The following is a 12,010-nucleotide window of genomic DNA, read 5'->3' as shown; positions in this document are numbered from 1 at the left end:
AGTTGGAACAAATATTGTTTATGTGTCTGGTTCATCTTCTTGGTCGCCCTTTTCAGAAGCTTCAGTAAGACCTGAGGTGACCAACTGGTTTGTTTCTTGATGAACAACTGCTCGTTCATCGGTGAGAGGCGTTGAGGTATATTCATCAGTTGGTTGAATCCGACTAGTTAGAGGAACTGGTGGATGAGGGTCGGTTGATGCAGGTGCACGAGGAGAGGAAACGGTTTCAGAAGTAGGAGGAGTGTCCCATGTTTCTTGTTCCGTTGAAGTGTCAATAATTTCAGGAGGAGGAGCAGCGAAAGAAGTGGGAACCCCAATTTCTTTTTGTTGAACCGACATTATTGGGGGAGTGACAGCTTTTGACCATCGACCAAGATATGGCCATCGAGGATCCGGTGGTTGCGGGTCGGATTGCTCACCCATAACGACGCCGGAAGTCTTAGGACAAGCTTCAGTATTCCCCGGATCGTTTCTGTCAGGGCCCATGGGAGAGAGACGAGAGGCTAGAGCAAGGGAACTCGTTGAAAGAGAGAGAGATCCGTCTTGTAAACTACTTGACGGCACCGGCGACGATTACGAAAGGTAGATCGTCGAGATTCAAAGGTTGAAGTTGTGTATCGCCTTTGTGTTCGCCGATTTGGAGGCGTGAAACTGGTACGCGCACGGTTGAAGTTGTGTCCTCTTGGTTACATATATGGAAAAAAGTTTTCAGTCGCAGAGAGGTGCCACGTTGTCTAAATTTTCAACTTTATCCCCTATATATTATTTGTGAAACATTACAACTTCTTTTTGTAGCCACATGTCATCACTATGATGATTCTTAGAATTACTAGAGAAATAGGTTGGTCCATCTAATTATATAATAAACTTTTTATTAAACTAACCATAAATTCATTATTAATGTCATTTATTATTTCCTTAAATAAAGATTACGGAATTGCCTAATGTGGATAAAGTATATATGACAATTAATGATTTTGAATAATAAAGATCTGATAAAAAAAATGTATCTTCTATCAAATTTGTTTAATTTAAAACTATTAAAATAACTTTTAAAAAACACAATAACCATATTATAAAAATTTAGATTTTTCTGTATATTTTATATTTTGAATTTTAAAAAATGACTATAAATTACTATAACTGTTAAAAGTCTCACATTCAAATTTTGCGATCCATGGTTTAAAATTTTTGTTATGACAAAATACAAATAATTACAAAATCATATAAGTAAAAGTCTAATTTAATTAATCATTAAGATTTAAAATATATATGTATATATATCATTCTAAATTAAACTATAAACCATATTGAATAAATAAATATTTTAGTTTCAAAATTTACTTTGAATAATTTTTTTTGATAAAAGTTTTGAACTAACATTGATAAATTTTTATCAATTACTAAAATTATTAATCCCACAATAAAAGTTTTGTTATCAGTAATTTAAAGTTTTTGCTATTAAAAATACACATGATAAAAAAATATATGAGTAGAAAGCATCATTTTAAAAAAAAAATATAGACGTTAATATTAAAAATATGCTATATATGTTAATATCATTTAAATTTAATTACATATCCTATCAAATTTTTTAAAAAAATTGTTTGGATTAATAAAATTGATTTATACGTTCGCACCAATTTAATTATATATGTAATAGTTACTGACTTTTAATTATTCAATATATATTTATTATTTCATAATATGTAAGAACATATAATACATAAAATAATTTTTATATATAATTTTTATTCCGCGCAAGGTGCGGTTCTTAATCTAGTATTCATTATTTTCTTAAATCCTGAACTGTAATTATTCTCCGTGTGAACTGTGCTTTATGCGATCTAACAAGTAAATAGTAATTGGAAAGATATAACTATCATTTTTATCCTTTTCTAACTCCACATCTTTATCCTCGTTTGAAAACAACTGAATAATTGATTTCACGTTCAAAATTCATCGAGATCATAAGAATTTTGATTCATAAGAAATTTGTACAGATTATTGAGGAGGTTTGTAACACTCTGGCTGGCTTTTATTTAATATACTTTACGATCTTTTTCCAAAACATGTTTCCAAATTTTCAAAGCCACTCTTTGTTTGTTAATTCTTCTTAACTTGTACATTCTTCAAGACGTTTGGCTTGTTTAGCTCTTCAGTCGCTCAGATAAATATGGTATGCCAATAACAAGATAAAGTGAAATTTGATTCTATAAAAGAAAAAATAATAATTCACCATACAATTATATCAAGTTATAGGCTAAGATATACTCTCAATATTGTATAATAATTGTCATATTATTCTTTTCATCTATGTTTTTTTTTTGTTTTGCAAACTTTTTCATACACATGTCCACGCATGAACATGTACTTTTCTTCTTTTTTTTTGTTACAAATATGTTTTTTCAACTTCTAATTGTTTTCATTTTTTGTTGAAATAATTATTAAGCTTTTTATTTTACATATTAAAAACATAGATTTTTTTCTACACAACATATTTTGAAACTTTCAAAACAAACATATATTTTTATAGATTTTGTATTATATTCCACTAGGCAAAGAACCCGTGCGATATCGCACATGAACTCATTTATAAAAAAATATGCCACATTTTATATAATTACTTTTGAAAAAATACATGTGTTACAAAATCATCATACATGCATTTTCAGAGATTTTTATAGGCTACTTGTAATAAATTACAAATATGTCAGTACCAATTAGTAAATGCACACGCATTTAAATATCTATGCATTTAAGCTATTATCGTGAACTAATTTTATTAAAAAGCATATGCCATTTCGTAGAACTTACTATTACATAAAGCATCTTATTTTGCTATCAAAGAAGTTCATTTGTCATCAAAGTATACTAAAATGAGGAGAAAATTACATATTTTTAATTTTACATGAACTTTAAAAATGTATAATATAAGTAAAATGAGAAATAACCACATACCATATCAATAAAAAAATTCTAAATGAAAAAAACATGTGATCCACAAATCATAGAAATGTATATTATAAATGTTACTTTATTTTATCCCAGATTTTGATTATGATCTATTTTTCTACAGACTTGTAGATTTTTCATTGTATTGTATGCATTTACAAATGTTATTTATAACATTTCTTTAATCATGATCAATCATCTATTATTAATTTTAGGAATCATATGTAAATAATATGATCACTTTGGTAACTACTATATAAACATTAATGATTAATAGATAAATTTATCCTAATTATATGTTAATATTTCATAACAGATTTAAATTGTGGTAATATTTCATAACACAAAATTTATATATTATTAAAATACAGCAGAAGCATTTTAAATTATACATCTATTATATATTTAAATTAATAAAATAATATGTAAATAATAAGTTTCAAAACTACACGGAACACTCTTAATGATATAATTAATTATTGATTTATCATTTGAATTCTTTCATATAAATCATAATTAGTAATTTAAAAAATTAATTATATGACCAATCTTTTGTTTGCGACCTTTCACTATTTCAAGTTATGACCTTTTATAAATTAATCTAATAATCTTTCAACTATTACCAAAAATAAATATAAATACACACAAGCGCTTATGCATGTTACTTTCAATGGATGCACACATTCACATGAACCGGTGTAACCTTTCGTCACAAAAATAATGGCCACGGCTTTTTAATTTTCTTCTTGATCACTAAACCAACAAACACTAAACGTTTGACCGCATTAAACATCATGCATGCATTCATTCAGGCAGGTATGCCAATCCACTTACGCTTCCACAGATTTATTAAACTATCATATTCTAATCTCAATGTCGTTCTTTTTTTTTGGACGAAAATTACTTAAATTAATGCAGAAGGTTCACTCTGTATCAAACAGAGGATTGTAGATCATACAAAGCTGTTTTCGCAATGGAATCAGCAACACAGTTTGCTAAACGCGGGATAAAACAAAAGGAGATAGATTCAAAAGAGTGTGCCAGACAATTGATATCATGAAGCACACCTTTCAAGCTAACATCACAATCCTGAGAGTTCAAGAGTTTGATGAGAGACTTTGAGTCTGAGTAGACACGAATGCTACAGACCTGAGAAGATGTAGCTGCCGTCAAAGCAGCCTTAACCGCCAGCGCCTCCGCCACAAGAGCCGAGGGAACGAAACGTCGGTGAGAGGAACCCTGTTCTGTGCAACTATCCGTAGAGTCTCGGAGTTGCCAGCCCAAGCCGCAATTACCTGAAGAGGAGTCCCAAGCTGCATCTGAGAATGAAGACCAAGTATAAGAGTTAGCAGATTGTACAGGTAAAGACGGGACCACAGAATGTGGTAGAGAAGGCTTTTCGACATGAGTCTGAGCAGCCTTCCAAGCTCGAGCATCTTGAATTGCTTTCAAGACCGCACTTTCTTCAGAGAAATAAACATCCTCAAAGCATAGTTTATTGCTATTTGTCCATAGGGTCCAGAGGATCCAAGGATACAGGGGGGTTGATCCTAAGCCCGTTGGAGGAAGAGAGATCAGCTTGCGACAGTGAAACAGGAACTGGTCGATAGAAGCGATATTCATCAGAGGTTTATGGATACACGGAGTCAGTTCCCAGACTTTTATTGCATAGGGACAGTGGAATAAAACGTGGAGTTCAGTCTCTGGCGCTCCACAGCGACGGCAAGTAGCAGCGACACTCAGTCCTCTGCTTTCCAGTACCGATCCTACCGGAAGGGCTTTGCTGTTCGTCTTCCAGAGAAAGTGTTTAAGCTTTGGTGACGTATCCACCATCCACACGTTCTTCTTCCAATCAAAAACTCGGTCCAAAGCATCGCCATTACAAAGCTTAGCTATAGCGTACCCAGATCTCGTCGAGTAGACGCCAGAGGCATTAGGGAGCCAGACCCTTTCATCTTCCAATGGAAAGGCACTCGGAATTAGTCTTCGGATGGCCTCCTCATACTGAGGTAAATGTTCTCTAATGAGCTTAACATCCCAGTCGTGAGATGCAGGGTTAATCAGGTTACTGACTTTCCACGCTTTGTTTCCCTCAGTCGGAGGTCCCATTAGGACACATGGGTCTGAGGTAGATAACCAAGGCTCTGTCCAGATGTCCACATTGTGTCCAGAACCCAGAGCCCAACCCAGTCCCTTCGCTAAGAGATCCCGTCCCACCAAAATACCTCGCCACCCATGTGATATGCCTGTTGCCACCGGTGTTTCGAGGAAGGGAGTATGAAGACAGTACTTGCCAAACAGAATCCTACCAAGCAAGGAGTTAGGATCCTTGAGTAGCCTCCAAGAAATTTTTGCTAGCATCGCATCATTGAACTGAGCTAATTCCCGAAACCCAAGGCCTCCAGCATTCTTGGGCTTAGATAGATTACTCCACGAGACCCAGCACATCTTCTTGATCTTCGGGGATAGATCCCACCAGAATCTCGTAAGCACTGATTGAAGTTGCTTGATAAGGGAGAGATGCAGTTTGAAACAAGACATGGAGTATGTAGGCATCGCCGCTAAAACTGACTTCAAAAGGACCATTTTCCCGGCACCGGAGAGAAATCTAGTAGTCCAACTATGTGCCTTTTGCCTTAACTTATCCACCAGGACAGCAAAAATATCGCGCTTTCTCCTTCCAAAGTGTTCCGGTAATCCGAGATACTTGCCAATACCTCCTTCATTTGTGATTTGGAACTGCTCTCGGATACGCAGCTTAACTTCTCCTGGTGTCTTGGCTCCGAATGTGATGGATGATTTATCAAAATTAATGCTCTGGCCTGATGCATCCTCGTACCGCTTAAGAATCGACATAAGCGACTTGCAGCTCCTTTGGTCTGTTCTACTAAAGAACATGGTATCATCCGCGAATAAGAGGTGGTTGATAGCCGGGCTGTTGCGGGAGACTTTGATACCGATCACCTCTCCTTTCATTTGTGCTCTCTTACAAAGACCCGAAAGTACTTCCGTACAGAGAATAAAGAGATACGGGGATAAGGGGTCGCCTTGCCGTATCCCCCTCGACGGTATAACTCGCCCCTGCGCAGCTCCATTGACTAGGTACGAGTACGAGACCGACGAGACACAGGTCATAATCCACGAGATCCACACATCATGGAAACCAAATTGTGATCAATGTCGTTCAAAAGGATATTGTGTTACCAAAATTTACAGGCTTTTGTGACATGATCACAAATGAAAAAAATTATAAAAAAGAAAAACACACCTTAAAAAAACACCTTTCATCTTGTAGAAAAAAATTTAGACTAATAAATTCATTGTTTCGTTTTAAATTTGTTGCTAGTCAAACATGAATGACTCTTCTTACATTTTTTATTAACAACGTTTCATTTGAATATCTTCTAGATATATTTTTGTCAGCTAATCTTCTAAATATATAGAACTATGTAACTACACAGAACTTTATTCAAAATACAGTAAGAATTTGTGAAAGATTTACAGTAAGAAACTCATGGACATAGATTATTTATAGATTTTCAAAACTACATACAAATAGTCATAATTTTTCAGATTATAGGTAGTTATTTTAAAATGGTATCTCTAAAATATTTTTTAAAGAGACACATCATTACAAAAAAAAATACCCTAAATAAAAAAAATCATATGATCAAAAACAAATTTTAATTAATTGTGAAAAATTACAATAAGAAACTCAATAACATGAAATATTTATCATTTTTCAAAGCTATGTAAGAATAGTCACAACTTTTTCGATTATAAGTAGTTATTAAATGATATCTTTACAATATTTTTTGAATAGTCACATCTTTTCAATTTAAATGATCACATCCTTTCAATTCAAAAGTAGTTATTTTGAAAATATACTTATATGAATAGTCACAACTTTTCAATAGTCACAACCTTTCAACATAATTGGAATTCACAACCTTTGGAATTAATTGGAATTGCTATTATTAGTAGATAAACTCGATTTTAAATCTATATTATCTTACACAGGCAAATCTATAGTATCTTAAATACTAGAAAGATTTTTATATTACATTTATATTTTATGTTCTTAAATAGAATAAAACCCAACAAAACAACCATGTGTACGCAAAACTATAACAGTTTCTAATAAATGGTTACTTTGTTTATTTTTTTCTGCATAATGGTTATTTAATAATTGGAAACAAATAAATATGTTATGCGCGCAGCACAGTATAATCTTTTACATTTTATACGTAGTTGACGTTAAAAATGTATGTTGAGTAAATTAGTAGTAGCCTAAAAATTACATATGAGATGAGATATCAAACTTGAGAAACCAATCTCGTCAAGGATATTCGATGAGAAGAAAAACATTGAAAAAAACAAAAAGGAGATGACAAAACAATTAATTTTTATTGCACACGCATATATTTTTTATATGTCATTATAGTATAAGCCATTTATTTTCTTTTGTGTCACGACATTTAAATATTAAGGGTAGAATTATTGGAGTCTCGGCCCCTCTTTGCGTGCGGTCCTTATAATAAGTCATATATCACCATTAACCATTAGGATAGCTTCCTCAATATTTGACTTTTAAATTGTAATCTTGTATATGAACACAAATGACTGGAGTTTTTGAATGAATCCACGGTTAAATTTCATTTGACTTACTTTTCTTTGCTGATGACTTGACCTTGGTGGATGAACTTATTGAGATTTATGTTTAGTGGTTCTGATCTTCGGAAATTTCAAATCCGACACCAACACATATCTACACAAATAATTCAATACAAATGAAGGAAGACAGATACCCATCACGAGTTCTCCAATTTGCCTTTATTGTAGTACTATTCGACGCTGTCTGTATATGAACGTACGTGTGGATAGTTACTCTACATGTCTTTGAACAATTGTTATCAGTTTATAAAAAAAAAATTCGTTTTGTGAAATTTGTTATATATAGATTATATGCATGTACCTACAGGTGCATTATTCATATGAACGTACCTGCCTCATACTCCTTGTTTTGATCGTTATAAATTTATAATAGACTCCACTTTACTATACTTTCGTCGTTTGTTGCAGCCTTGGAGGCCATTTACTTATTCTTAATGAGCCAGGTGAGGTTAAGGTTCACTAGTTAGCATAAGTCACAAGCGTACGTGTATATAAAAGGACAAATTCATATTCAAAATATTGCAAAGGCGAAAACCAAGTCTGTAATTTTCGTGTTTTAAGTGTAAATATTTTTAACATTTATATACATTTGCATAGGAATAGATAAAATAATCACAAAAGTCTAATATTATTATTATATAATATTGTAAAATTGTAAGGGATAATCGATTATCGATTCGTTAGAGAGACAATAGTTGACTGGAGAGAAAACATATCATGTGCTTGCATTATGATAAGCTAAAGAGTAAATGATGATCTCAAAAGGATTTTATTCCTTAATATATGTATTAATTTGATTAGTTAATTCATTATTTAATTCGTCCACAATCTCATCTCCATTTTCGTACCAGACAATTGCTAAGAGTTTAAGTAGCATAATATTGTTTAGGGAAATCTCTTTGTTCGTTCATTGACTAATGCGACATAAAAGGATGAAAAAACACTTTGAATATTAATCCAAAGACATACATTTAACTGTTTATAAATTAATATACTAATATTTAAATATATTATTTTGAAATGATATACATAAATTTGAGATTATGATTAATAATGTTGTGTATTTTAATTTTAGTACAAGTATCCTTAATATGAATGTTGAAATTAAAATGATGTTATATACAAAAAAAAATATATCTATAACTTCTATGAGTTGTTTGATGTAAATCAAGGAGACAACACTATTTTTTTTGAAATACAGTAAATAAAATTGGAGAGAACCTCCAAGGAGATTATATAATATATATATATATATATATATATATATAACATTTTAACATCAATATAAAAATATCATTAGAATCATATTTAGTACATTATGTATATATATATATATATATATTATTTTATGATATTATTAAACTATACATTTTCATAAGATTTTAAATTATTTTATCAAAATTTTATAAGTTTTACATTGGCCACATTCTGACTAGCAACATTTGTCATGATATTAATTTGTTAAGAAAATAAAATTTATAAATGAAGAAAACCATAATTTTAATCATATAAACCGGGATCCATATTCTCTCATTCAGTCTAAAAACAAAACAAAAAATTGTTATTCAACATTCAAGCTCTCAAAATTACACAATTATGTGTATTTGAAAATTGTTTTTTCTGTTGTATGAGATTATAGATATTATTTGTGTAGATACTCTTTTGTCATGTGATTTCAACCATCAAAGGCAAAATTCTTGCATAAATAGCAAGCGTGTGATTGTTCGTTGACGAATGTGACAGTATAGGAGCACTTCTGTATAAGAGAAGAAAAGGTAATGTACGAGAGAGATAGCCGTCAATGGCCAGAAAGGAAAAGACTAATAAATCTCTAGAGATAAATCTCTAGAGAGAAGACACGATAAAGTATTATAAACTTAATTTTCATGTGGTGGGGAAAGGTGTTCATTCATTAACCCCATCCAACTGAGGATGCCGGGTTGAGAATTGAATAGTCGGGTGTGGATATTCTGGTTCAGACTTGTTTGATGCATTCAAGGATTTTCTTTAATTAATTTGCAAGATAGTGTACAAGTTAAAATCGTTGTGATGCATATAGTCCATATCAGTTACAACGTTTAGGCATGGGCGTTCGGGTATTCGGGTCGGGTTCGGACCGATTCCTTTCGGGTCGGGTTCGGACCGATTCTTTTTGGGTCCGAGTCTTTTCGGGTCCTAAATATTTAGACCCAATAGATACTTAGAAATTTTCAGTTCGGGTTCGGGTCGGTTTTTCTCGGGTCCGGGTCGGTTCGGGTCTATAATTAAAATATCCATAAAATACCCGTAAATTTTCGGGTCCATATCGGGTCCGGGTCGGATTCAGGTATTTAGGATCTGAAAAGGACATGATATACCCAATTCCATAAACTTTAGTTGAATATTTGTCATATATATCTAAAATTTTACAAAACAACTTAAATGAAACTATTAATAATTAAAATAAAACATTTTAAAACTCTAAATTTTACATTTTAAAGCTTTATATTACTTTTAAAATGTTAAAAAATAATAACAAATGTTGTTAATAAAAGATATTTCAACTAAATCATAAAATAATATATATATATATAATAGAACACAAAAACATCATAGTTTCAGATATGCATGTTTTTTAGTCGGGTACAAATCGGTTCTTATCAGGTCGGGTCTATTCGGATCGGTTCTTTTCGGATCCAGGTCTATTCGGGTCGGTTCCTTTTCGGTTCCGGTTCTTTCGGGTAAAAAAAATTTAGACCCAAAAAGTATTTGTAAATTTTCGGTCCGGTTCCGAATCGGGTATTTTTGGCTCGGTTCCGGTTCGGATCTTCGGATCCAGGTTAAAATGCCCAGGCCTAACAACGTTATTGGCATTGGTGTCGTAGAGCTATCAAAAGTCTCTATGTATTGTTCTCGTTCGAAAACTAAGAAGTTTATATATCAGCTTTCACATATTGAATATAATTTGGTATTTTCTTATTGAATTTGGTTAGAAAGATTGAAAGTATTTGAACATTCGAATATTGACAATATTAAGATTAAGGATTTTCACATCCTTAAGAATAGACACATATGTGTATATATATATATATGTATGGCCAGATCTTTGCATCAGCATTAGAGCTTTTATCGAAGTGACTTTATAACCATGTATTTTCTAGATATTATAGCAACATTATTTATCAATGGAATATTAGAACCAGATGGTATGCATCAAATTATTAGACCGTTGTATGCGTATATCTAAATCCGCTAAAGAGTGTCAAAGGACCAAATTAATAAAACATTGCTATAAATCACTGAAAGTAACTATATGTGGTGGTAGGGATCAAATGGTTTCACCCATCATATTATTTGAAGAATTGTAACGCATATTCAAAAGATCTATGAACTCGACCAAAAACAAATTAAGTTAACGAAGCTAAAAATTCGTCGGAGCTAGTATACGTGGCACTAAGATTTTGTTTAAACTAAAAATGATGTATCCCCAACAATAATTGTGAAAATTATTCCAAAGAAATGTAGTTAATTTATCTTCCATTTACTATTATGATGAAATTTTTTAAAGATTGTTTTACATGATATATATAATTACTACTCAGTTTACAAATATTTTGTACTTTAAATCGTTTGATTAAATTAAGCAGAAAATGTGTTGTAAAGTTATTTTTCTATAAAAGTTCGGATAAAAAATATAATTTATAAAGTAAAAATATTGGTGAACTTAGAGTTAACCAGTAGTTAAGCAAATCAAGAGAGAAAAATAATGCATCGGGTTCGTTCCACACATCTTTAATATGGATGGTTATTCTTTAAATTGAAATATTTAAAATCTGATTCCAAACCGAAGAAGATCATGGATTTAAAATCCGGAACTTTCCACTTTTAATCAAAAAAAACAGTTAAAAAAAAGGTCCTACAAGGATGAAGTCGAGATACGTTATCCACCACAGTCTAGCACATGCGATTGCCTTGGTTTACAATGGGCTCTACAATTTTCATATTCAGTGCTTCACGTCTATTTGAACTACTGCACTCAAATGCTGTTTTCACCGTTCGATCTCTTGTGTAAATTTTGAACCGTTAGATGTGACTATTTATTATCAAAGTGGGTTCGAAACGGACCCATCAAATCATAGATGTCCTGATTCCTAAATAGTTGTAGATAATTCACATCCAAGTAAATACCGCAAAACATATATAACGGTTTTAAGAAATATAAATACCACATGTTAATTTTCATTTGTTTCCAGAATACCACAAAATATAAATGTTGGAGGTTTCAACTCTCAATGAAAGCAAATCTAATCATTTGTGGAAGGTATCTTAGTCTAATCGTTAAGGTTTATACTTTTTTTTACACCCAAATCTGAAATTCAAATATCAGAATATTTAATTTCTT

The 12,010-nt window shown here is 31.9% G+C and overlaps 1 protein-coding gene across 1 annotated transcript; it reads right to left on the bottom strand.

Annotated features, from left to right (window-relative positions):
• Positions 1-3,888: 3,888 nt before the first annotated feature.
• Positions 3,889-6,090, bottom strand: LOC106314051. The gene has a single exon (XM_013751998.1). It carries the CDS (start codon positions 6,088-6,090, stop codon positions 3,889-3,891), a length of 2,202 nt encoding a protein of 733 aa, XP_013607452.1.
• Positions 6,091-12,010: the final 5,920 nt, after the last annotated feature.

This window comes from Brassica oleracea, chromosome C9, assembly GCF_000695525.1.
Source record: "Brassica oleracea var. oleracea cultivar TO1000 chromosome C9, BOL, whole genome shotgun sequence".
Taxonomy (NCBI): Eukaryota; Viridiplantae; Streptophyta; class Magnoliopsida; order Brassicales; family Brassicaceae; genus Brassica; species Brassica oleracea.
This window is presented reverse-complemented; position numbering and strand designations above follow the sequence as displayed.

Excerpts from the sequence above, each read along its gene's own strand:
- LOC106314051 (XM_013751998.1), bottom strand. The coding sequence starts at position 6,090 with ATGACCTGTGTCTCGTCGGTCTCGTACTCGTACCTAGTCAATGGAGCT.